We start from the raw sequence: 26,268 nt of genomic DNA, 5'->3' as shown, positions 1-26,268 counted from the left end.
AAGTAGTTTGTGATTTTGAAGTATTTGGTTTTATTTAACAGTATTGAATGTAATTTTCAAAGAAAGGTATAACATGCTTTTGCTACTTTGCTGTCAAAGCCCTAACACAGACGAGGTTCATCCAATTGCATTCCGTTTACAACTTGTGCATTAAACAGGTGTCTGTCTGAAAATCAAAAGGTGAAGATTTCTAATGCATCAGACTAATTGGTTTCAGACTGTTATAACGTTATTGTATTTCATGCTTATTATTTGCCTTCAATTCATGAATTAATTCATTATTTCCCTTTTTCTTGCAGCTGGGTGGGTTACGAGCACTCCAGCTTCTGTGGCCAGCAGTTTGTCCTGGAGAAAGGAGACTACCCTCGCTTTGAGGCCTACAGTGGCAGCAACTCATACCGCATTGAAAGGATGATTTCCTTCAGGCCCATCTGCTGTGCTGTAGGTTCACTATATCACACAGATACTCCTTTCTTCTCTTTAAGCTCTGCTTCATCCCAAACATCCTCTTTCCTTCTTTACAGAACCACAAGGAGTCTCGCATGACCATCTTTGAGTCAGAGAACATGATGGGTCGTCAGTTCGAGCTGTCTGATGACTACCCCTCTCTGCAGGCTATGGGCTGGATGAACAACGAGGTTGGATCCATGAATATTCAGAGCGGAGCGTGAGTCCATTTTGACATTTGAGTGACACTGCACAATAATCTGCTCTGGGTACTGATACTTAAACCACTTTTTTCAGGCCATGTATACTTGAATATTCAAGAGTTTTTTTTTCTTTCTGCAGCTTTGTGTGCTACCAGTATCCTGGATACCGTGGCCACCAGTACATCATGGAGTCTGACTGCCGCGGAGGAGAGTACAAGTGTTACCGTGAGTTTGGCTCCCACTCCCAGACTCCCCAGATTCAGTCCATCAGGAGGATCCAGCACTAAGTGGGGAATGCTTCCCTCACACTTCTTTATTTCCTCCTCCTCTCCTTCCACCTCTATTCCCATTCCTCTTCCCTCTGCCTGTCCCCAAAACACCATCTCCTGGCTCCACTGGTCCAGCTAGTCTTAGCAGGATCCAGAGCTGGTCTTCAGGTGCTTTCTGGTGTCAGTTGTTCACAGCACTTTTTTTAAAGAAACATCACAACAGAAAAGGAAAGATGTAAGAAAGACAGAAAACAGGAATGACAGAATTGTGAGCAAAAAGCTGAGTCAGTGTGAAAGAGCCCAGGTTGGCTGCAGAGTGGTGAAAACTCCAGTTTTTGCTCTTTTTCATCTCCATCTTTGGTGGCATCACCATTATCAACATCATCATCATCGTCATTGTTTGCTACATCAACATGATCACCAGTCTTGTTTTACTGTGATATCCATGACTGACTATGTTCAAGACGATGAATAAAGATGAATGAGCAAAGAAACAGAAAGTCACCATGTGAGTGACATGTACGTCAATTACATCTTTGTGTTGTCTTTCTCCTTGCACACATTTTAAATCAAACTGTGAAACATTATTTTTCCATGTTTTGCCAAAGTATTTGAAATAATCGAGTATAACATACTAATCACGTTTGATTGAAGACAATGTTCTCCATGATTAGCACTTAAAACATATAACACTACTGCGATGGCTCTGGTGCAACCGATGGATCATGTTTCTATAAAACTCAACAAATATTATTTTACTTCCAGGTTCTTCATTGGCCTGTCTAAAGCCTTGGATACTGTTAATAACCTTACTCTGATTTTTTTGGGGGGATCAGAGACTTCGATTGCCAGTAGTTTAAAAACTACCTCTCTAACCTCAAACGGTTTGTTTCTTGGCGTGGTGCAGAAGCTTTAGGAAGCTTTTACTCTTCCTTATTTATGTTAGTGATCTTTATTTAATCTAAAAAAAGTTGTTTTTTCCTCTTTGCTGCAGGAACAAACATTTATATCTGACAAAGAGTTTCATGATTAGTTCAACAAAACCAATGCAAACACTGATAAACTCACTGATAAACTTTATTACTGGATTCAAAACAATAAATTATCTCTCAACGTGAAACAAGCTCTACATGCCCATGGTACCAAAGAAGATGCTTACAATTACCTCTGTAAAGATATTTCCATCAATGACAAACTTTTTAGGAAAAAAGCATTTATCATTCATCTCAAAGGAATTATACAAAACTTTGGGGTCATCAGTAGACCTTGCAGCTTAAACTTCAAAGTATCCTTATTTCTCTCTTAATGCAATATAATCTTAGCAAATACTAACAAAATAAACTTTAAACGTATTTTCACACCACATAAATACTCTGTAAGAATGAAGAAAACAGCAACATTTTCTGAACCACTTCTCAGCTCAGGCTCCTTATTCAGAAATCTTAAAATGCTGAATATTTATGAAATAAATATGTGCCAGATCTGCTTATTTGTGTTTAAACAAACAATTACTCGTGTACATAATAGTATCTGCAATGTGTTCACAGTTACCCTACTAATTTAGTTTATTAGTTAATTTGAATCAGGGACAGTGTACAAACTAAACAGTTCTAGTCTCACAGAAGTAGAGATGTTTTGTACCAGATCTCACTGGTTTATTTATGAACTCGCTCAGTTTACTGAAAAAGGGTCTGAAAAGGCACCTAATCAATCTGAACAAAAAAAAATCTATTGTGAAATAGATTCAGATATCTTTATTGCCCTAAGGGTAAATTTGTACTGCAGCAAGAGCCATAAAGTGTCCCTAATTTATTTTGATTATTCTTTAAACATGATGTCTTTAACTGGAGGTCTTTGAATGTTGGGGAAAACTTGGCAAACATATCCTCGGCAAGATTTCGGATTGATTAAATGAGGTAAATTCAGTCTACGTCACAATATGTCAACAGAAAGAAGAGACAACTTATCTGATAATGTAAATTAATGTTGTTGAATTTGAAGCACTAGAGGCCGTTGTTCAGCAGTCACCCAAAGAGCTTTACGACAGTTATTTCTGCTTGACGGCCAATGATGACATGTTAACAACAAACATGGCAACCAGCAGCAACTTTTGGGAAGGTAAGTTTATTTTTTAGAATAAATTTAAAACGACTGCCAGCACGTGCATAGTTTATTGTTTCTCAGTGGTTCAGGTCTGAAATACTTTACATTTAGAAACATGGCGTAAATGAAATTACTTCATATACGTGGAGACGACGTAAATATCAACTGTTAGCTAACCTGTTAGCTTTGTTTGTTTACCTGTAGTTGTTACTTATGGTCGTACTTTTGTTTTCACTTTACATTGTATTGAGATGATTTATTTATGGCTTGAACTTTTTAATTTTTTGTAACTTGTTTATGGGAAAAGAAGCAACAATTTGTTTGTTACAGCAGCTCCAGAAAACAGGAAATATAAACACCTTCAATAGCAAAAAAGTAAAAAAAACAAACAAACAAAAAAACCCAGCAGTGTACAGCATTAATTATAGTGATGATTATTATACAGCGGTGATGCTGTTAAAGAGTCTGACTGCAGATGAATTAAAGGACCTGCGGTAACGCTCAGTCTTGCAGGACTCTTTTGAGACAGACAGGACAGAGAGTGTAAATCAGGGAGACCACAGACTGTACTGACAAAAGGAGCCACAGGGCTTTGTGTGGGTGAGAACTCTAGCTGTGTAAATATGCTTTAGTTTTGTCTCGGTTGTTTGAATGAGTTTGCATGCTATCTTGTGTTCATATTCTCAAGGTTCAAGGTTCAAGGTTATCTTATCGTATCTAAGTGTCCAGGGTTCTGTTTCAATGTTCAAACAGGAGGAGGTTCCAATGGTCAGTGTTCATGGGGGCAGAGGGGAGAGAGTTCTCTATGTAATGCTCACTTGTAGTCTTAAAACGTCAGGTTTTAGAGTTTTTCTATTTGTTTACTTAGATTTGCGTAAACAAGCGAGACAGCTGGAGAATGAGCTGGATCTTAAACTGGTCTCCTTCAGTAAGCTGTGTACCAGCTACAGCAGCAGCGGCAACCAGCGGACAAGAGACAGCAGGTCAGTTGCAGCTGTTGTATTGTCAATGTTTTTCTGTCTGACACTTAACCGTAGTACATTCATATTTGGTATGAATAAACTTAAAATGATATTTCAACATTCTCTCCCTTTCGTTCTTCATCAGGTCTGATGTTATTGGCTCTTCTCACGACAACATGCTTGTGGCCATGACTACTGAGCTGGAGCAGCTTTTGGCGAAAGTATGGAAAACGACACACACACACACACACACACACACACACACACACACACACACACACACACACACACACAGAGACACACACACACACACACACAAACAAACATCGCAACATCTAGATTTTTCACAGCGATGGATGAAGGATTGTTTCATAACCTTCAGTATGACCTTCAGTAACAGCTGTGTAAGCCTTTTAATCTAGGGGGAGTCTCCAATATGAAAAAAAAATGTGGTTGTATCAATTGTTCCTTTTTAATACAAGAAAGAAAGAAAGCAGCTAAACAAAGTTGGCTTTGTCATTTTTATGCTGTTTATTCTATAGGATACAAAGGTTGTTGAGTTGCTGCTTATATTTATTGTGCTGCTAATTATTAATGTGTGCTTCGAAACTAAACTTCCATTAACCTACAATATAATTTTTAAACTGTTAATATAATCTTTTATGCAGCTTACAGCAGTCAATGACAAAATGGCCGAATACACAAACACTCCAGGATCTTCATCACATAACGCAGCGTTGATGCACACCTTACTGAGGCACAGGGACATCTTGCAGGTTGGTAAAGAGATGCTTTTTACTATTTAACACATTTGCTTGATGAGTTCCCATTACCTTATTCTTGTCTTGCTGACTTTTATTTCGTCATGCATTATCCTGTAGGACTACACTCACGAGTTCCACAAGACCAAAACCAACTTCTTCAGCCTGCGGGAACGAGAAGACCTACTCGGCTCTGTTCACAGAGACATTGAGTAAGCACATTCAGACATCGCTTGGCAAAAAAACAACAACATTATGGAGTGTTTGCTGATGCAACATAAACCTCTTATGTGTTACTCTGTTTACCCTAAACTAGATAGATGGATGGATGTACTTCATTGATCCCAAGCTGGGAAATTGAGGAAACCAGCGACCTAAGAACCACCGACTTTCGACTTTAGTTTCAAGTCGAAAAAAAAAAAAAAGAACCCGTAATCCAAAGAATCAAAATCGAATCGTGAGACACCCAAAGATTCCCAGCCCAAATATTTATTAAACGAGAGCAGTGTGACAAGGCAACTACACAGTCCAGTCATGCTTACAAAACCTTAGAGGTGGGTTTTATAGTCGTCCTCCTGACCATAGGGCTTTACAGTCTATTGACCTGTTCTCCATCAAGTCCTTTACAGCCTCTTCATGCTGCTTATTTAACTCGATTTAATATAATATAGCGTATTGAGGGCAAAGTATTAACTGCATCTGCATATTTGGGGCACACGTCTTCTTATTGTGTAAAGGTTGAGTTAAGATGCAATATAAATGCACACTGATGGTGCATTTGAATTCTGTTGTCAAAGCAGCAGATCACTTTCAAAAAAATATTTCACTTAACCAGCACAAATCCCTAACTTGTGTGAGTCGAGCCAGTGAATATGTTGGCATGTTTCCTTCTTATCTCAGGAAGTGGACATCATGTGCTCTAAATTCAATCCGTTATTATGTTCGGAAATTATTTAGCTGGTCATGTTCAGAAATATCTTTCAGGTTAAAATGAACAGGAAGAAGAAATTAAGAGATTAGAATGGCGTTTCTGTCTTTTAATGAAGAACTCTTTCATTAATGTTGACGCTTTTTCACAGCTGCAATTGTTGTCTATTATCATGATAATTATCTTATCATTTCATTTGTTTTATCTGAATTTCACAACATCGCGGACAATGTTGTTTTCAAACTCCAGCCTGTTGCTTTTAAGTGTCTTGTTTTTCACAGTTATCATATGAAAAGGAATCTTTATTTTGAAGAGGCTGAAACTCATCTATTGCAGTATTTGGTATTCTGTTTTCTGTCGCTGCTCAGTCAGTGTTTAGAATAATCTCTGCAGCTTGAAGCTTCTTTCATTCTTTCCTCTGTAGACTTGTGCTGTTATGCTTCACCAGGAGGGGACAGACTAAGTCAGGAGAATGCTGAACTCCCCCACCCTTTAATGCTCTCCATCGTATTTCATCCTCTAATAAGAAGCACCTCCTCTTAATAGCTAATATTGTTTCTCTCTCCCCCCCCCTCTTCATGTCTGTATCTCTTTCTTTCTCTGGGGATACTTTTCCTAAGTGCCTTCTACAGTAAATCAAACCACAAGGCTTTCATTCAGCCGAAGCTGAGTGAGGGTGGTTACATCTGAGCTGCCTGATGCAGAGAATTGCTTTATCAGGGGAGGAGATGAACAAAAGAGCAGAGTGAGAGAGAGAGAGAGAGAGAGAGAGGAAGAGACATTATCCTGATTTACTGTGACTGCTCACAGTGACTAGAGTGAGCCCTAATTGTCTTCATAAAGAAGAGTGGTGTGGAGGAGCAGAGAAGAGGGGAAACGGGATGGATGAGAACTGATGAATTGATGATCAGTCCAAAGGAGGAGGGAAAGGTGTAAATAAGAGAGGGAGGACCGAGTTAGAGGTTAATCAGAGCTGGTCACTTAAAAAGCTTTAGCGCAGGAAGTAGCATCGTGGCCTCAGGTAACAGGAGGGAGTGGAAAATGTTTTCATTCGTATTTGGTTAAAGATGGACGCAGACGTTGCTTTGATTGATGAAGAAAAATAAAGAAAAAACATCACTGAAACCTCATCAAATGTTGTGATAAGGAGGTCAGAATGTACAATTGATGGACACATTATTAGCAGACACTTGGTTTTAAAATGTGTCCAATAAAATATAGAATGAATGATCAACACATTTGGTCTATTTCTATATCTTTTATTTTTTCTGATTAGCTGACATGTTAAAAAAAAAAAAAAAAAAAAAAGTAAGCATGCTGCCATGATACACGCTCTAATCATCAGTGTTATTGTTGCTGTCATCTCCATGATGAAGCTTTGTCTTTCTCTGGTGGTGATGATGTGTCCTCGGTTTTATTCTCTTCGGGGACATTTGTCTTGTCTTGAACCTCTCGGCTACACAAACGTCTGTCTCTGTCAAACTGAGACAAAAGTGTCCCAAAAACAGGACATTTCCTCTGTTCCTCTCTGTTGGTCGTGTAGGTTTCTCACGTGTGCTTTCTTCCTCAGGTCTTACAAGAGCAGCTCAGGAGTGAATAACAGACGGACTGAACTCTTCCTGAAGGAACATGAACATCTGAAAAAGTAAGAGAACTTATTTCTTAGTAGAACGGGTAATTCATTTTTGGTTTTATTGATTTATGTAAAGTCAAGAGTTATCGCTAAAACCATTTCCTCCTTCCTATAAAGTGGAACCACTTTGCTGACAATCTAAGTGTAAAATTCATGCTCCATAATGTAGCTCCCTGAATAATCCCCGCAATGGACTGAAAAAGAAACGTTTCTGTGTATGCTGCTCTCCTAATGCGAGACAAGTCAAAAGAATGAGGCGGGGGGCGACAGAGCCCGCTGCAGGTCGCAGTGATGAGAATATTTGCCTTTTTGTAAAGCTGCAGTTTAAAGGAACAATAATATCAATGAAAGTGCAGAGAAGAAAACACGGGAGGACAGTAAACAGCTGTTTTATTCACGCACATAGATCAGAGCAGACACAGTATAGAAACGTGGCCACACTCTCATGTTTGTGTGTGGTCATGTGTACATACTGACGATCATGTCAGTGGTTCACTTGTCATGTTGTTTGTTACCTTCTCTTGTGGTTGATGGTTTGGGTGTTTTCTTTTCTTAATCGGGAAAAACCTCACGAAAAAAGAGAAAGTGAGGTAAAAACAGAGGTAAAAATAACAGTGTCGCATTGAATGAGACCATAAAAGAGGGAACAAAAGTTTTCCGTTCGCCGATCACTTGTCTGCTGGAGCGCTGATGGCCTCAACAGGTCGAGCCTCAGGGCCCACCACCGACTCCTTCATGACCCACAGTTCTTCTGAGAACCAGAATCCTCGAAGGAACATTATGCAGTTTGAACCTCGAGATGATGCAAAATGTGTCACAGATGACGGAACCAGCACACATTCACGTCCAACTGTAAACAGCTCTGTGACCCACTTGAATTTCCCCGACCCACCAGTTGAGAACCTCTGGTCTCGGCCCTTATGGATAAACTGTGCCCCATGTATGGAGGTTGTAATCCTCAAGGTGAGCGGCCCAGGTTCACACCTGCCCTCCTTTCCCTCATGTCATTCCCAGCTCTCCCCCCGATGAACACTATCCTTTCTAATAAAGTATAAAGCCCAAACATTATACTCCAAGACTGAGTCTAAAAAAGAGAATTAAAAATGAACTAAATATGGATTCAATATATTTATGACAGAGTGAAATAACAGCTGTGTAACCTTCAGTATGTAATCTGAAACATCTTATTTTCACAAGGACTCGATCCTGTTAGAACATCTTTGGTTTCTAATCTTATATTATTGATTTCATAGAAATAAAAATCAAAAGGCCTCAAAGAAGAAGTTGTAATGTTTTGGTTATGGTGTCCGAGCGCACATTACTGCACCCAAATCATGTCTTACATGGTTACACATGTTTGCACACTGACTCTTTTATCACTCATCTTTTATTTTTTGTAACAGGTCTGATTTTCTGCGTTTTTTTTTTGTTTTTTTTTTAAAAATGATTTTATTGAATGGTGTTTAGCATTTCTGATTAGATTGTTAAACGAGCTTTTAATTTAAAGAAGAGGCGGAGCAGATGTTTCGTCATGTCTGGAAGAGTTGTCCTTTTGTAAGCCTTTTCCTTCGAGAGAAGCAAACAGAGGGACAAGAATTCATAAAAAGATTATTAAGACATATTCACACAGTTTAACAGAAATCAATCATTCATGAGATCTCTGATTGATCCCGTACCTCAGCTTATGTTGTACTTGTTTCCAGTACCAATGGATCCTGAGTCGCTCCAGACTGTTAACATCTCAAGTGTTTCCAATAGAAGTGTTTTCTCCCACTCCTCCTGTTGAGATACGAGGATGGGGGGAAAAAAAAGGAAGGAAAAGTAAACCCCAGAAAACTCTGACGTTGTCTGAAAGCTACTGAAGCACGTGCGATGAAAACTATCTCAGCAATATGAGGAATAACTCAGCTATTAGGTTGGTTTGGTTTGCGAATGCTATTTTTCCGTCATTTGTTCCGTGAACCTTGATGTCAGATGTGTTGGCCACGGAACAACCTTTTCCAAGACATCCTGCAGGGGTATTCAGAGGAGGAAGAGATTTTATACAACTAATGATGCTACTGAAAAAGTCAAATCACTCGGTTATTTACCTTTGACTTTAATTTTACTGTCAGCGCCGACTTTTCCTTCATTGTTGAAAATGTCAATTTATTTGACGTTTCCAAGTAATGCTGAAATCTGGACTGGCGGAGAGGAAAGACAGTGAACCTCTTTAAAACATGTTCATGCAAAAGGTTTAGATACATAAATATACCTGTTTAGTGCAGAATATAGAAATTAGATTCAACAAAAGGACAACCGTTAAGAATTCCTTATTTTTAGCATTTGCTATTTTTGATTGGTGAATTCCTTCCTGGTATGTTTTGACGAGTCGATCAACAATCATAATAGCAACACTGGCGCTTTTTTCTCCACCTCTATCACTCTGTATCATTTCATTTAGAGTTTGCAGTTAGTCTGGACTCAAACCTCTGAATCGGCATTGTCGTGTCTGGAACAGCTATAGAGATATTTCTTCTTTCATTGTCTTCCTGTTAAATCTTTGTTACCCTCCCCAGCTGCTGAATACAGATTCAAGCTCTGTGATAGGATCACGCTTACTGACGCCTCATCATCCAGCCTATCACAGACTGCTATCAGGATTTGCAGTGTCCTCTATATTTCTTTTGTTTGTTTTTTTTCTGATAGTGATTAGTGTGCATTTTTATGAAGAAAAAAATCTGTAACAAATAAAAACAAGACCAAACGGTTAGCTTTCTCAGAGCTTTTGATTTAATAGATTCAAAGTATTTATAACGCTGTGTAGCAACTTCCCGAGAGCAGCGGTTTTTAGCATTAGACCGTTTTTAAATCGCCCCTTTTAAGAGATTCTTTTTTAAATGAGCGAAGAGGACGCTTAACCAACGCTGTCAGACTGTTAGTCACAGCTCAGTCGGTAGCTTTGATTACAGCCCCACCTTGCTGCTGCTCTGTCACAATACAACAATTTCACCAGCCTGAGTTCCTCAGTGGAGATAATGTACGATTATTTTTATCTTGTTTTGAAAGTGTTGTTGAAGGTTAGGTGTGGAGTGTTCTTCCATGACGAACAATGAAAGGTGTTACACCTGTTCAGTACGCCAGCTGTTGTTCTCTCTCCCTCTCCCTCTCTCTCTCTCTCTCTCTCTCTCTCTCTCTCTCTCTCTCCTCACTCGGAGGTTGGAGACAGCTCTCAGTGTGGCCGAGCCTCCAGATGAGCGCTCAAACTGAGTGGAGGAGGGAGAAGGTGAAGGCTGTAGGGAGTGGTTTGAGATCGGCCCACTCTCACTGATCCACTGCAGGGGAGGAGACAGCGCAGCACACACCACAATAAACAGGATCAATGCACAAATATGACCCAGGGTTAAAGCGCTGTTCTCCCAGATATGAACTAGAAACAGGTTTTAAATCTCATCAGTTTCATATTTCAGTCTTTGATGCATTCAGTCGTCCGATTGACTTCATACTCAAAGTGCTCCGCTTAAAATGAAGAGAGAATTTGATGTTTCTCAGAAGAATCTGAGAAGAAAGCATACAAAAAGACATGAAGGTTGCGCATTTATTTCCCATTAGCATTCTTTAATATTCAAGCTGGTGAGTCAGTTTCATCGTTCCTTAGATCACAATATAAAAATGTCTACGAAAGGATCTCCGTTTTACAGTGGCTCAAGACATTAGACGGTGATTTCCTAAAGACATAAAGATGATGAAGACACAGACCAGACAAAAGCTACACAAATAACACAACCAACATGATGCAGCATATAATCGACGACGTAGTGAGAAGCTCCACTTGTTGAGAGAGAAAAAAACATTGACAGACCAAACAACACTGACAAGCAAGTTTTCAGCCCATAAAGGAATCTCGTTCAGTCATAACTAGTCTACAGTCTCATTTTGTAAAATAAATCGTGAGAGAATCGTATCTGGAACCCAGCATCGTGAGTCGTATCAGGTCGTGAGTTTAGTGAATCGTTGCGCCCCTATTCTCCACCCAAGTCACCAAATTGTGATTGTTGTCAGCGGCAGTTTCAAATAAAAATGAATAAATCGATAATTAAAAAAAGTCATTTAAACATGCGTCCAGCTCCTTTAGTTTTTAAATCCAACTTGTGTTTGTACTTCATCATCCTGCTGATTGAGTTTATTTTGACCTTTTTGAAGTAGTGAGGCCTAATACTGTTACAGACGTGTGTCGATCAGGTCGTATATTTGAATCAAGCCAAGATGAACATTTACTTGCATTTGGACTCTTGTAGTTAACAAAGAGAGGAAAGAAAGAAGAAGAAGAAAACAAAAAAAAACAAAGCAGAGGATGGCGGTACATAGATGGTGGGAGAGGTTGACAAATAGATGGAGGAAGTATAAAGCTCAGTATTGATTTTTAGTCTCCAGTGGAGTCGGCCAGGATGCGCGCTGCTGCCCTTTTAGGCTCTGTAGCTCAATGCCTCATCTTTCTGTGCGTCACTTTTCTCAGCAGCCGATATTACAGCCTCACTGTCGTCCGTGTGTGTGTCTGTTTAGTTATATGCAGCTTAAAAATATTAAAGCATGAATCAGGCTGCATGTGTTGCATGTTAACCCTTTATAGGGCACTCAAAGAAATACTTTGAAATTAAAAAAAATCCAACCTCAGAGTGTTATAGGGGGACATAAAATAACTTAATGATTCTGAAGCTTTTAAATGTTTGACTAAACGGATCCAGATGATCATCCAAAAACAGGAAGTGCTGCTTTTATGATAATAGACCTAAAGAAGAGCTGTGTGCTTTCTCTGAATTACTCTTTTACTCTGTACGTTTGCAATTAAAAATGAAGTGATGAACACTGATGTATGTGCAGTAAAATGTTCATTGGACATGAGTACTTGTTAAAGTAAAGAATCTTTGCTGTCGACATTCTGATAGACAATGTTTTAGTTGTTCTGACTTTTCTCTCTTCTCTTCATGTTCACAGCTCAGACAGTGTTATTGACAATGCAATAAGGTAACTATTACTCTGTCCACTCCCCTCCTCTCTTCTTTCACTCTCTCTCTCACACAAACACACACACACTCTCACAGTCTTTTAGCCAGCTTTATGCATCTCCTCTCCTGCCACTAATCCCTCATGGTTTCTCTTCCTCCAGTATCGCCATGGCTACCAAAGAGAACCTCACATTTCAGCGTGGGATGTTTAAGTCCATTCAAACCAGGGTCACAACTTTGGCCAGTATCCTTTTATCATTTGAATAATTCCTGTGTTTTTCTCCTGAAATTACATTCTTTCATTTCCCTTTGTTGAAATTGAAGATTAAAGTTTGGCTGAGGCAGAACACTGATTTTACCTCTTTGCAGAGCCAACAACTGTAAGTGTGGACATTGATCAGAAATAACACAACATCACTCGCAGGGAGAGTTGGTATGACTAAAGCATTAGGCTGCATTTTAGATGTACAGTAGTTTCCCAACTGCTTTCTCTGCTGTCTCTTACTCACCGCATGAGACGGAACTCCTCCTCGGATCTTAATTATTTTCCTTCACCACACCCTCCTGCCCCTCAGATCGTTTCCCCGCCATCAACGGCCTCATGCAGAAAATCAATTTGCGCAAGAGGCGGGACTCTTTAATTCTAGGCGGGGTGATTGGCGTCTGCACCATCCTGCTGTTGCTCTACACTTTCCACTGACTTGATGGTCAGAATAAGAGACTTTTCTTTCAGAGGAAAATATGTTTTTTGAAACTCTAAACAATGGTTGCAGGACTTCAAAGGAATCCTTCCCCCTTATGTTGATTTATTATCTGTAAGGAAGTGTAAAGAATTTAGAAATGAGGTTAAAGATATATAATCAAAGCTTTTTAAAACGTATTCTTAATTGCAAGTGAAAGGGTTTCCAGTCTCAGAGTTTATTTATTTTCAGACTTCTAAACATTTCCAACTTGTAATTTTACATGGCTGTCGTTGTAACTGTGTATAAATGTATGATATTTTACTACTGTTTTGTTGTCCTGTTGTCCACCTTTACTTGAGGTAAAGCACAACTCATAAAATAAAGGTAAACAGCTCACTTTAAAGTTGGTCATGCTCATTCAAGTTTATTTCAGACAGACATGCAGAACTATGGCACTGTAAACCAGTCATACAGTATAAATATAGAAACATCAACATCAGAATGCCAGAACAGTGCATACAGGAGGAACTGTCCCATTTAAATCTTGCAGTATATTGTATTGAGGTGAATAGATCCAGGCAGTTCAGTCGGTTCAGTTTTATCATAGTTAGCACGCAAAGCAAGATATCACACTATGACTGCAGTTCACACATTGATTTGATGAAATGCACATGAGTTTTAAACTTGATGTAAACAGTGTATGAAATGAGTTCAAGAATCTTCTCTGGTCCCAAAAGTAGAATCAGTTTGTACTTTGTTGCAAAAGTTCAATTGAAAGGAGGCAGGCAGTTGCGACATTACAGACTTAAGGTGCACGGATTTATTTTGTATTATTTTTACTGTTTTTTGATAATGATGAAAGCCCCCCCCCCCCCACCCACCCACTTACCCACCCCTGCACATTTAGTGCAATCCAAATCTCTGTTCACGAGTTTACCTCACTGCTCCACTAATTTAACACTTTTAGGTGTTTTAAAATTTTCTCCCCAGGCTGTATTGTCGGATGATCAGACAACGCAGCTGATGAATTCTTCATCTTTCTTCCATTGTTCCTGAGTTTTGGGATGAGTGTTGTCCAGGAAGAAAAAAAAAACAGATACAGCCTGCAAATTCTTTTCTTTTTTTTTTCTTTGGTCTGTAGCAGGAAAAAAAAACATGTTGCATGTCAGTGTCTTTTGTGCTCCTCATCTTCCAAACAACATCTCTCTTCTGTGCAAATATGGGATCAGATGAAGTTTCCTTCAGTAGCCTTTTGTGTGAGTCGTTCCATCACAAAGATCACTGCTGTGTCTCTGAGAAAGAAAAGACAAGTTAAGATATACACTTGCACACAGATTTGTGAGTCAGTTTTGCGTCTCTCTTCATACCTATTGTTAACACTATGAAGATGATGACAGCCACACCCAGCAGCATTGCCAGACAGCTGAACAGCATGGACAGACGCCCATACTTCCTTGCTCCTTCAATATCTCCTGTTAGGAGAACAGACCTGGACTAATAGGAGAAAATTAGGTGATCGAGAGTCAATTATTGAACCTTACTGTTTGAAAAGAACAACAACTGCAATTAAACCATCCTCAAGTATACTAAACACAGATGATGAACGCTGTAAACAAATACAATGCTTACCACATGTGCATACCACAAGGCACCGATATTAAGCGGCACAGCAGGGCAGAAACAGGAAAACACTGCGAGCCAGAGGTAACTCCGGGGTATGGACCCTGGTGGCAACGGTGAGGGCAATGGACCCAAGCTGAGCCGGGACGAGGACTTAGGTGGGACAGCAAGCTGCCCGATGGAGCCCGATTTGAGGGGTGATCTATGTCCGTTCTGGTCTGAGTCCAGAGAGCGGACGCTGCCTCTGATGGTGAGCGAGAAGGAGTCGGACGGCTTGATGTTAGTCTGGCCGGTGGGCTCGTTGATCGTGGTGCTCAGCAGCTTCTCCGTGTCCTGAAAGTCGGTAGGATTCGAAACTTCCCTCTCGCCGAGGGCGCTTTTCCCAAAGGCAGCATCAGTATTGATAGCCATCACTGAAAGATAAGAAATCTCCAAGTGTTAATGTGTGTCTGCGCAAGCCGCTTTCCTGTGGATGGAGATGCTGAGAAGTCCTCCGTCAGATATTCTCCATGAGGGGGTCATTAGATTAAATATTTTGAATTCGGAGAGCCTAATTCCGTGAAGGCAACCTATTTAATTAAGCAGTCTAACTCCATCAAAATGTCTTATTGATGAGCGAGATGTTATTGATGTCTGAGTCCCTCTTTACGTTTAGTTAGCGTTGAGCTTCCGGACGCACGCCTTGTCTTTTACCCCCACCCACCCCACTCCACACACCCTATGTGAGGTATTACCGCATCCCTTACATCTCCTTAGCACATCCCCACTGTGTGAGACCTACTTAAGCAGCAGGCAGTCATGCGAGAAAGCAAAAAACAACAATTAAATCCCTTATAGAGTGAACACGCTCGGTGCGTAAAAGCTTTCCATTTACGCACGGGCATTAGCTGGATCAGCATAGAGGACATAGGGTGTGATGAGGGAGAGACAGAGGGGGTACGGTGGACATTAAAAGCACAAGCCTTTCAACAGTTGCACGCCCTGCTGACTCAGGTTCTTCAGTAAAATCAGATGCTGCCAGGAAACTCAGTCCTCGACTCCCTCGTCCTATAAACCTGCTTGCGTCGCATCCAATAATGAATATGAACCTCAATAAGTTAAACCCTACGTTTCAACTTACATGTTATGATAAATTCTCTATTTCCCTTGGATGATGCTTAATGAAGCAGATCTACTTTTACTGGAGTAAAATATAACCAGGTTAGACGTGCTGCCTCTGCTACAGATGACAGTCAGTCATTTTGTTCGCATCGGTTCAAAACTTGACAAAACAATTTAAAAAAAAAATGTTTTTGAATAGTTTGTGATGTTAAGAAAGTTTTGTTTAAGGTGGTTGTGTATGTCCAGGTTGATCACAGTTTATATCAAAACCCACAATTCAGTGAATTTCGGTTCAATAGAGATGTGATTTACTTGATAAGGGAAATATATGTTTACATTGCTCAAAAGTAACAAAAAACTTCAGACTGCAAAAAAAATAAAGTTAAAGGTTTAATAGAAATATAGACTTCAAATTCCAAACTTCTCGCTGAATTTATAACTTATTAAGCAAATGTAGATACAAGTCACACAGCACAGGCTCTTTTAATGATTTTCATTTATTATTCACATTAATAATAGAAAGCCATATCTTGTGAATATACTTATAACGAAGCCTCTTAATAAACCAATCATAATTCAGCTTTAGATTTCACCACACCCTCTTCAATAAGAAACCTTCACTCATCTTTCCGCCTTTGTGTTTTCAGGATTATCACTCCATCTAGTGGTGATTTCTGGAAAACTGCAACAAACCTCTGAAGTTTAAGTTTAAATAGTGAACAACAGTCAAAATTTACAGACAATTGTATGTAGACAATAAGTTTATCTTTTACCTGAAACCTGCAAAGTGCATTCATATCTTAGAAGAAAAGTGATGAATACTCTGCAGTAAAAATCTGGTTTATATCAGGACAGGTCAGAATTTAAAGTATTTTATTTGACTCAAGTGATAACACATTGGCAAAATAATCATTTGCCTGGAATAGAAACCCAAAAAGTTTTCCTCAAGTATTATTCAAGTCATTACTTAAGAATTCACTCGAAACGGTTTCTTTTTTTTCAGGCACTGAAAGTCTTACATTGGGTTTGTGATTTTGTTCTCCCTCTATTTTTGGTTTCATCTTTCATGTAACAACAATCTAACTGTAGATGTACAGTCCTGACTAAATGGCAGCTGGTTAAATTGTTAATATGGTTATTAGTCGCCCAGAGAACAAAGACTGCGAAGTCATTGCATATCTGAGGCCATTTGACTTCAAAAGAGCCTCTTCATTTACTCTGATCTTTCTTGTTCGCCTTTAAATGGGATCACCAGAGACTTCTGTTGTGTGACAACATTTTGACGTACATATCTTGTGTGCCTCTTATGTGCGTGTTATTTTTTTAAGGAATAAAAGGGGATGGCATCAGGATTGGTATATGTATTTTATTTCCCATTGGGTACACAACAATAACACAAAATACAAGACTTTTTTTATTTCTTTGTTGAAGGACAAGAACAACACACCATTAAACAGGTTTTTAAAAGCAAACTCAACAATACGTGTGACCCAAAACTGTATTTAAAATATTAATTGCATGACCATAAACAATGTAAGCTCAAATGTTGCATGTCTACTCTGACTTCTGAGAGTGGAAAACTTCTCTTCCTCAGTCCTCTTCCCACCAACATCCCCTACACCCCCCCCCCCCCCCCCCCATCCGCTTCCTCTTCTTTAGTCCTCCGGCGCAGGGCAGACCAGAGCAGTTCTTCAGCTGGCAGCTTTAGCATGTGTACAGGAACATAAAGCTTGCCAGTGAAGAACTGCTGTGTGTCAGCCATTAGGGGCCTTGGAGGGTGAGGGGCTGCTGGGAGTCAGCCATGGAGGGTGAGAATTGGAAATTGTGGCCCAGGAAACGATCAATCCTTCTTCTTCCTGTTGCCTGCTTTAGGTGCTCAAATTCCTGCAGAAGAAAAGAAAAGATTGTTAAACTTCCTCTTCTAAACTCAATGCCTCAGTAGCGTGGGTATGAGCTGGCGTAAAGCCAGTCACACACATACAGTAAGTGGGTGCAGTCAAGCCTGTGTGCGTGATCAACTGTGAGTAAGTGGGTGAAATGAGCTGATGTGTAAAAATGACTGGAGATGAACACGGGATCATGTGTCAGTTAACCAGGAGGGATACATGCATCTGCCTCTGAATGTTGCACAGTGCCAGCAAGAATTTCTTAGATATTCTTTTGGTAATGATACAACAAAAAAAAAATCACAGACTAGCCTGTGGAAAACAACGCAACTTATTTTTGTCAGTTACTGTGGTTACAAAGCAATGACTAATGAGTGACAAAGAGGAGAAAACATGGTAGCAAACATCTTAGGATCCTTTATTAGTCCAACCTCTACTTCTTTTTGCAACCTTGATTAATAAGAAAAACGTTTAGGTGTTTTCCAGATTAAAAAAAGCCTCTAGTTACTCATCATTAAATCCAAATATGGGAAAAATAAGCATAGATGCAGAGCTCTGCAAATAAGCTTTACTTTAAAGAGATCGAAGAAAAGTAAGAATAACTGGCTCTCTGAAATAATGTGTCTGTAACTTGATCACAGCTATCGGTTATATTTTACAATGAACAAAATCAGCACTATTTCTGTAGCTGTACTTCGTCTCACACTTGTCTTACTGTTAACTAACACAGACTTTACACATGGATATTATTGAAGAGGATTTATGGAAATACAAAACCATTCACAGATAATTGCCGGTAAACTTGTAAGGTTAAACTTGTAAGGTTAAACTTGCCTCTTTAGGCTAAACCATGTCCTACAGTAAAACTGTTGTTTGCAAACTGACCATTTAGTAAATAACAAGTGAAAATCCTATTGAATCAGAAGAATCGGGTGGTGATGTTAAGGTATTTATGGATAAGCTCCATGTCTTTGGATGTCGATGAGGAACACGTGCTGTACATTCCTGTAGTAGGGAGAACCAGAATAATTTCAGGTATTTCTGTGTCTGGTAGTTTCTGGAAGGTTGGGCCAGACTCAGACAAACTTAAAACCTGACCAATACCAACGCAGTGAGAAATCATTTTGTCTCACACTTAACTTAGATTTACTTAAGTGACCTTGGTCAAATGTTGACAATACACCATTTGTACTGGGAAAACTCCAAAGTTTCCTCCCTTCTCCCTACTAATGTACCTGCATGATAAATGACTGAATCTTTAGGAAGTGGAGTCTGCAGACAGCATGTTTGGACTTGTGACTGATTTGTTTCATATAACTTGTATTTTACCAGGGAAATATTCTAGCTGAGATACAATATCTCTTTCTATATCTCTATCTCTATCTCTTCTCAAATTAAATCAAAGGATTATTCCCTCTCTCTGGCTTAACTTCTGTAAGTAATTTGTTTGGTTGACATTTTTCCTATGTGTAGTCTAGACAACAAAATAATGTTGTTGAGTTGATATCTTTTATATTTAAAATTGTTTTTGGTTGTACATGTAGCAGAACAGGAACAGCTATGAAATTAATAGTTTCCTGGCAGCATCTAGTTAGTTAATAACTGAGCTAGGCTAGTTTAAATGAAACACAATTTAATATCTAAAGGGTTACCTTTATTCTTCTAACTATCTTTACTAAGTGTTTAGAAATCAAAATGGTGGTCTATGGAGGCAGGCACAGATGAGATTGTTTCAGTACTGCTTTTGGCCACTTGGAAAGAAGAATTTGCTCTAGATCAGGTGTGTAGGTGAGCTGCAGGATGGTGCAATGGGCTACATGATAAAGGCAGGTAAGTGTACTGTCACTATGTCTCAGTTTGAGTTGCTATTTTGAGCGAATAAATGCATTCACAGTTACAATGAGGGCAACATTAAGTGAATTGTGAGTGTATTGACTGTGTGGTCATAATGAAAAAATAGTTGAGTGTTGAAAATGTGTTTGCCATTGTCATTTGTGGCAATATATGTTAATATCAGTTATTATAAAATGTAATACAAATGAACAAAGAAGCTAGCTGGAATTTTGGTGGACAAATGTGAAAAAATAAAGCTTTCCTGTTTTACAATTCCCCTTCAAAGAGAAAACAAGAACCAATCATCTAGCATCTTGTCTTTTCCAGTAAATACACTGTTTTCTGTGGGAGAAAACGACCCTGGTGAAATTCTCCCAGTGTTAAGTAAAGTAAATAAATACTGTAAACATTGTATGCACAAACTGTCTGAATTATGATGCCATGTGTTCTCTGTCTTAGCCATGTTGGGCTTAACGAAGTAATACAGTACGTTAAGAGTGCTCAGATGGCATTTTTGTTGTAACAAGTAACATCAAATGTTAGTTCTGCAATTCAAGTAAACTGTTATTTGGTTGCTTTGTCATAAAATAAAACACTACAAGAAAAAAAAGGTTGTATTTCCTGACAAGAAGAAAAAGAAAATCTGAATCTGCACTGATTCTTCGGTTTCTCTCCTTCTTCTTGTCAGTTAGCTGTGTACCAATGAAGGGTAAACCTACTGTACCGGGTGTTAGTATGTGTGCAGTACATAGCTAGCTAAACAGGTTTACTTTGTGGCAATATCCACGTTTTGGGCAGAAGGCACTAAAACATGTAAGTGCAAGAGCGCCTGTTAAATTGTTTAAATAGAAATAGCTGTGCATAGTCTTGTATGCCTCTGCCCAGTTCAATCAGATTGTTCGCATTACAAAGAGCTGCAGATTAAAACAAGTAATTTATTACGGTTATCAGGCTGCAGTACAAAACTACTATAAAACAGTGTATAATGTAGTGATGTAATGTATTACCTTTGATGGTTGTAATCTTGTAAAGTAACTAGTTACTTTTCAAAGTAAAGTTACCCAACACTGGTCTTAGCTAACCATGTCCTCATACTAATGTTCGCTGTATAAAACATAAGTACAGGTGCTGTTGTGAATGAAAAAAAAAAGTGAGTTCATTAAAAAACATCAGCTCATTCTGGAAGAAGGTCGTCATTTGTCAAGTATTGCTAAAGCACCCCCCCCCCCCCCCCCCCCCCCCCCACACACACACACCCCCCACACACACACACCCCTCGCCCCCCCAACACAGGCCTGCACACGCTCTCCTGCGAGTGTTAGCCTGAATACAGTCAGGCAGTGGGACGTACAGTACAAGTCCTCAGGCCATACACCGGACCACTGACGGTCATAACTGTTAACTATGGTAGCCACAACCTCAAGCTGAAACTGAATCAGTTATTTGTTCCATTGCGTGACAGTCCAGCTCCACAAGCCGTGTCTCTGTATCTTTTCTGTTCACAATGATGGGTAGTGTTGAGCCGCCCGACTTTAGTTTGTTGTGCTACTCTTTTCCATCTCTCTACTTCTTATTTTCAGTGTCTTTTTTGACTCGTCTGTCCTCTCCACCCTCTTTCATGGTCTCAGATCAGACTGTCCTGCATTCCTGACATTCCTGCTGCATATGTTAGAAATTCCATCCAGCTGCTGTGGGCTCGCAAAGTCTCTTCAACTCCTTTTCTTAAACCATCCCTCTATCCTTCACCCTTCTTCTCCCCACCTACATCTGGTCTGCACTGAGACGGATGTAGTCATTGACAATGTCTCCCTTGGCTTTTGTTCTTTTTCCTCACCTCATACCTGCACTTCCGTATGTCTAGGTCTTATCCGACAAAGTCACATGACAGCCACTGTGGAAGGCCTTGAGACAGGCTTTTATTCAATAGTGTAAAAAGAGATAACACACACAGTCGAACACACAAAAGACTGTGCTTATCTATGGCTGTGGACGTGCATTCTCTACGACAGCAGGGAGATTGAAAAAGAGGAAAGACACACTAGAATCTAACCAGCAGGATGTGCGTGTCAGAGAGAAATAGGAACGTTGATGTGTCAACAGAGAGTGTGAATAAAGCACGCACAATGCAAAGAGGGATCACTGACGTTTTGGTTATTTGAAAGTTTGGCTTATTGAGCCTTAAGTTCGGGTGTAAGAGCAGAGTTTTAAATTATTTACCTAAGGAGGCTTGAAGATGTGTTTGTCAAAAGTTTTCCATGAGGTGTTCCATATCATCAAATATCATAAATATCACAGTTAATAAGCTCATTAGCTATCCTGCTAGCTCTATGCTAGTTCGCCAAATGCGATGGCGAGGAAGAAGCAGCAGCACACTATACTGTTTTGAATGAACCTCTCAAATGTGAACTTTTCATGTCAGAGGTCATGCTTAAGTTTAAGAATATCGGAAAGCTGGTAAGATTCCTCAATTATCAATCGGACCTGCAACACTAAAATTAAAAAGGCAACTATTGTAATTAATGTCATGAAATGACAGGAATTGCAGCTGTCATACTACAGCTATATTTAATTCAATTAAAAAAAACTTTATTTGCTGTTCTTGATCCATATACGTGAGTGGAAACACATATAAGTAGAGTGTTACTCATCTACTACATATATCAATTCAGGTGCATTCCTCTGCTCTGGGTGTGGCCCAATGGGAGAGAGTTTACTGCCCCAGATTGTAGTCTGTAATACAGACCGATCATTTTAGACTGAGAATGGGGACAAAAGCACGGGATGGGCGGTGGCTTTGGTAACACACTGTTCATAGAGGAGAGAAAGAGTCTCTTCTGCTCTGCTGCTCGCTGTTCTTTAAAGGCTATCTGACTTTAACCCTCAGATCCCTTCACATGAAGGGGCATAGGTTTCTTATACTAAGTGGCTGAATTCTTGATTCATCCTGGGAGATGGCAATGTGCTGCCAGAGGCCTGAAAGCTTGTCCTCAGGCAGTCTGTGGCATTTTGATGAAAAAAGACTGTATTTTCTCTTTCTAAATGAGCCTACATAACACATCCCGTCTTGCCCCATCCTCCTCCAAAAACACACGCAATAGGATCGAAGGGTGTTGCCCAGTTAAGCAAGATGGCTTCACTTCTGCAAATAAATGCATTAAACAGCAGAGGTAAGTGATATTGAGCGCAGGATGCAGGGAGAACAACATAAGCACACATGTTGCTTTTGAGCTGACACCCTGTCATTGCCATGTGATCCTCATTGACAGGGTGGCTTATGTCACGCTCTGGGTTGCAATGGCACAAATGCAGCTCGTGACACAGCCTTTTGCACATTCCTACCGTTGCACTGAACTCTGGCTGTAGAATTATGCAAGACGTGCCCCATCGATGTAACATACACCACAGTAAGCTTCCCCCCCTGAACTTTTATCCCAGATAATGACTAATTGTGCATTATTGCCTTTTCAACACTGTCTTTTAAGTGTAAAAGTCTGAAGAATAGCCTTTAAAAGAGATCAAATCTGGACAGGGAGACCTAAATAATGTGTTACGTCACCAGCTTTAGGAATGTGTTACGGGTTCTCTAAACCTCTACAGTCATTTATTTGTTTCATAAACTTCTCTCTCACTTCATATAAGAAATATCACATGACTGAGTCACTGCATTTCTGAGGAATGACTCGGCCCTATATCCTCCCCTGTCCCCTACTTAAGCTCAGGCTTCTTCCTTGGCCTATAATGTACTCAGCACATTTTAAGTGGCCTGTGAATGCAGACACTTTTCAAGTTTGGATTATATAAACGCAGGCCTATACTCACAACTGAATCTACTTGCTATAGCCATACATTTCACTATTTGACAGTAAAGAGCTTAGGGGACTCATTTTTTTCTCTCAAGTTCCCAGAAATTCTAATGTGGGTGTCAAGGCTTAAAATAGGTTTGAATTTAACTTAAAAACAACTCTTAATATTTAAACACTCATATGCTGTCTGTGCATATTTGCTGGTTTTTCTACCCCTTCAGTATTAACTTTGACGTAAATCTGAATTTTTAGCCCATTTTCTTCAGCCCTTAAGATGCCTGTGTCCACAATTGTACTGTCAGTCATCTATATGTTCATTAAATGTTTGCAGGGGCTTAATTGCTTGTGATCTAAAGTCTAGAGTGCTCATAATTCTTCTGGGCCTGTACAAGATGATCTGTATGACTTACAGACAGGCCTTCAACCAGAACTCCTAAAACATCTGATCCAGATTTTCCCGACAATCTAACGACGACAAATTGTGCAAGAGGCAGAAATCCCACCTACAGAGGTGAATTTTACTTTTAAAAAAAGTCGTGGTAAGGACGGTTTCCTTGCTACATTTCCGACGTAAACTGGGTCATCAAGCCGCCACAGGCTAAATCAGGCTGACATGAAGAAGCATTACACCAGCAGAGAGACACAGACAGCCTCACAGTCAGTCACACGCCCCACCTTGCCCACCGGCCGGGTCGCTCCTTCTCCTCCGATCGGTCCGGCAGAGTTCAGGGTGCCTCGCCCACTGCTCGGCGGAGTCCCAGACCTTCAGCAGGGTGTGTCGATGCCTGTTGGTATTCTTCACATCCGCCATGTAAAAACTCAAAAATCTGGAGGAAAAACGACTTTTCAGGGCAGTAGTGGTGGTGCGCAGACGTGGTGGTGGAGTACGCAACGAAGGACTTCAGTCCCTTTTACACAAGTCCTGCTTCAGTCCTCCCTCTCTCTCTCTCTCTCTCTCTCTCTCTCTCTCTCTCTCTCTCTCTCTCTCTCTCTCTCTCTCTCTCTCTCTCTCTCTCTCTCTCTCTCTCTCTCACACACACACACACACACACACACACACACACACACACACACACACACACACACACACACACACACACACACACACACACACACACACACACACACAAGACACACACCCGGCTTCCCACTCCGATCAGCTGGCAGCGTCATGACGTATCAGCCACGAGAAGCATGCGTAAGAATCTGCACGGATCTGACGTCCACACGCAAGTAACATATATATATATATTTATTTATTTACTTATGGATTTATTTATGGAATTTTACATACAAGTCTCAGCAAGATGGAAAAAAACATTTTCATTTTCTTCTGAATAGCAGTGTCTAAGGCTTGCACATTGAGGAGCTTCTTCCTCAGCTGTCAACTGACACACTGGAAGCACACTCAGCAAATCCTCACAACGCTTCTTCTTCCTTTGCCTTTTTTTTTTTAGGCCAACAGCATGCATGAGAACACGTAGATTTAATGTGACATATAGACTTCGAGGATAGGATGCGCTTTCTATGTTAACCTTTGTTTTGGTATCATGTTGTAAGGGGAAGCTCACATAGGCTGCTCATTGATGCTCATAGCAGCCTGTTGGATTTTAGCTCGGTCTACCAAAGTTCACGGTCTACATGGGGCGTTCCTGATGTTGTGTTAGACGCGATCAAATAGAAAGCATCATCGATTCAATTGAATTATATTTGTAAAGAGGCTCAAATAAATGCTAACTGTCGATTAAAAGATGTTTTCAAATATCTGTATTTTTTCAATATAAAATCCATTGGTTGATGCTAATATACCACAAATACAAAATGATGATTTATCATGGTATTTAACAGTAGTTCGAAATTATGGCAAATATTTCCCACCCTATGTGTTGCAGAGGACTTGTGATCTTAAATAATTAAGGATAATTGTCCAAAGAACTGGAGGCAAAGGCAATAAAAGTTCTAAATCATCAGATTAGGTTCAGCTAGCCTTTTGCCTCTAAATATGTGCCATTTAGCCTGCTGTGTACCAATGTGGAAGTATTTCATTAGAGATGTGTGGTTGTAATTTGATCAAATTTTAAATGGTGTTAATACAGGTAACCTCCAACAAACTGTATTTTAATATGAATGTGAAATTCTATTGAATTGTTTTTGAAGATTCCAGCGTCCTGCAACTATCTGTTGTATGATTTGCGCAGCAGATGCAGATAGCCTTTTTTCATCTTTTCAAACAGTCCTCTGTGCACTAAATGAATTATCTGTGCTGTGCTTTGGTCCAAATATAACAGTAATCAAGCACCAGAGGAGGTTTGTGTAGAAATCAGCTCTCTGAATGCTAAGGTTTGATTTGTGTGTCTTTAAATGTAATGACCCCTCCTGAGTTTTCCCAGTAGACATCACTCCTCTCTAGAGACAATAAAAATGGTGGAGTCCATGTAGAGGGGAGGGGAGGGAATTTTCTTACCAGAATCCAACTTTTGATGTCACAAACTGAGAAAATGTCAAACGGATCATTTTTTCTGTGTGGTAAGATTTAAGCAGACCAAAAGCAAAGGACCGGATGAATTTATTTCAAATTTTGTGGGCCGATAGACACTCAGGTTACCTAAATAAATGTTCAAAAACACTGTAAAAGTGGATTTTTTATAATGTGTCCCCTTTAAAACACATCCATCTTCTGTGTTTGCTATTCATGACTTGCAAGCCTTTCTGAACAAGATATGAGAATGACTAAGTTTCACAACTCATTAAAAACCCTCAGCTAATCATATGACGTGGAACAGTTAAAAATGAGTTGTGGCTATGAAGATTTAAATGGGTTCAGCTGTTCTGGCTAAATATAAACAGAACTGGCAATATGTTATCCATTCTCTGTACAAACAGGAGTTTGGTTTCTTGTTTATACCCTGACAAACAGCGGTCTATCACTTTTAAAAAGATGCCTTTTAAAAACAACTTTATCATATGTGAACTTTGTCACTCCTTGTGTCTGTTGTGGCTGTGACTCAGCATTTATCCTCCCGCTTTCTGAAGCAACTACAGGAAGAGCAG

At 39.7% G+C, this 26,268-nt stretch overlaps 3 protein-coding genes across 3 annotated transcripts in view; 2 read left to right on the top strand and 1 right to left on the bottom strand.

Moving 5' to 3' along the window:
- Positions 1-1,450, top strand: part of LOC306831863 (beta-crystallin A1-like) — a 2,382-nt gene extending 932 nt beyond the window's left edge. The window contains exons 4-6 of the mRNA XM_079356109.1: positions 300-441; positions 525-667; positions 790-1,450. Of these exons, the coding sequence (XP_079212235.1) occupies positions 300-441; positions 525-667; positions 790-937 (433 nt within the window). The 3' untranslated portion in view covers positions 938-1,450. The remainder of the gene's footprint in view (positions 1-299; positions 442-524; positions 668-789) is intronic.
- A 1,477-nt stretch (positions 1,451-2,927) lies between these two features.
- LOC306831902 (Golgi SNAP receptor complex member 1-like) lies at positions 2,928-13,377 on the top strand. The gene is made up of 9 exons (XM_079356176.1): positions 2,928-3,037; positions 3,891-4,005; positions 4,130-4,205; positions 4,653-4,760; positions 4,866-4,957; positions 7,244-7,318; positions 12,281-12,310; positions 12,453-12,535; positions 12,867-13,377. Exons 1-9 carry the CDS (start codon positions 2,995-2,997, stop codon positions 12,989-12,991), a joined length of 747 nt encoding a protein of 248 aa, XP_079212302.1. The 5' UTR covers positions 2,928-2,994; the 3' UTR covers positions 12,992-13,377.
- Positions 13,378-13,446: 69 nt separating this feature from the next.
- LOC306831903 (trafficking regulator of GLUT4 1-like) lies at positions 13,447-15,527 on the bottom strand. Its single transcript, XM_079356177.1, has 3 exons — positions 14,604-15,527; positions 14,342-14,468; positions 13,447-14,266 (listed from the first exon to the last, which is right to left on the bottom strand). The coding sequence occupies exons 1-3, from the start codon at positions 15,003-15,005 to the stop codon at positions 14,253-14,255; spliced, it is 543 nt and encodes a 180-aa protein (XP_079212303.1). The 5' UTR covers positions 15,006-15,527; the 3' UTR covers positions 13,447-14,252.
- Between the last annotated feature and the right edge of the window lie 10,741 nt (positions 15,528-26,268).

Source organism: Symphodus melops (assembly GCF_947650265.1).
Source record: "Symphodus melops genome assembly, chromosome: 11".
NCBI classification, from domain to species: Eukaryota; Metazoa; Chordata; class Actinopteri; order Labriformes; family Labridae; genus Symphodus; species Symphodus melops.
Note: the sequence above shows the minus strand (reverse complement) of the source record. Positions and strands in the feature narration are given on the sequence as shown.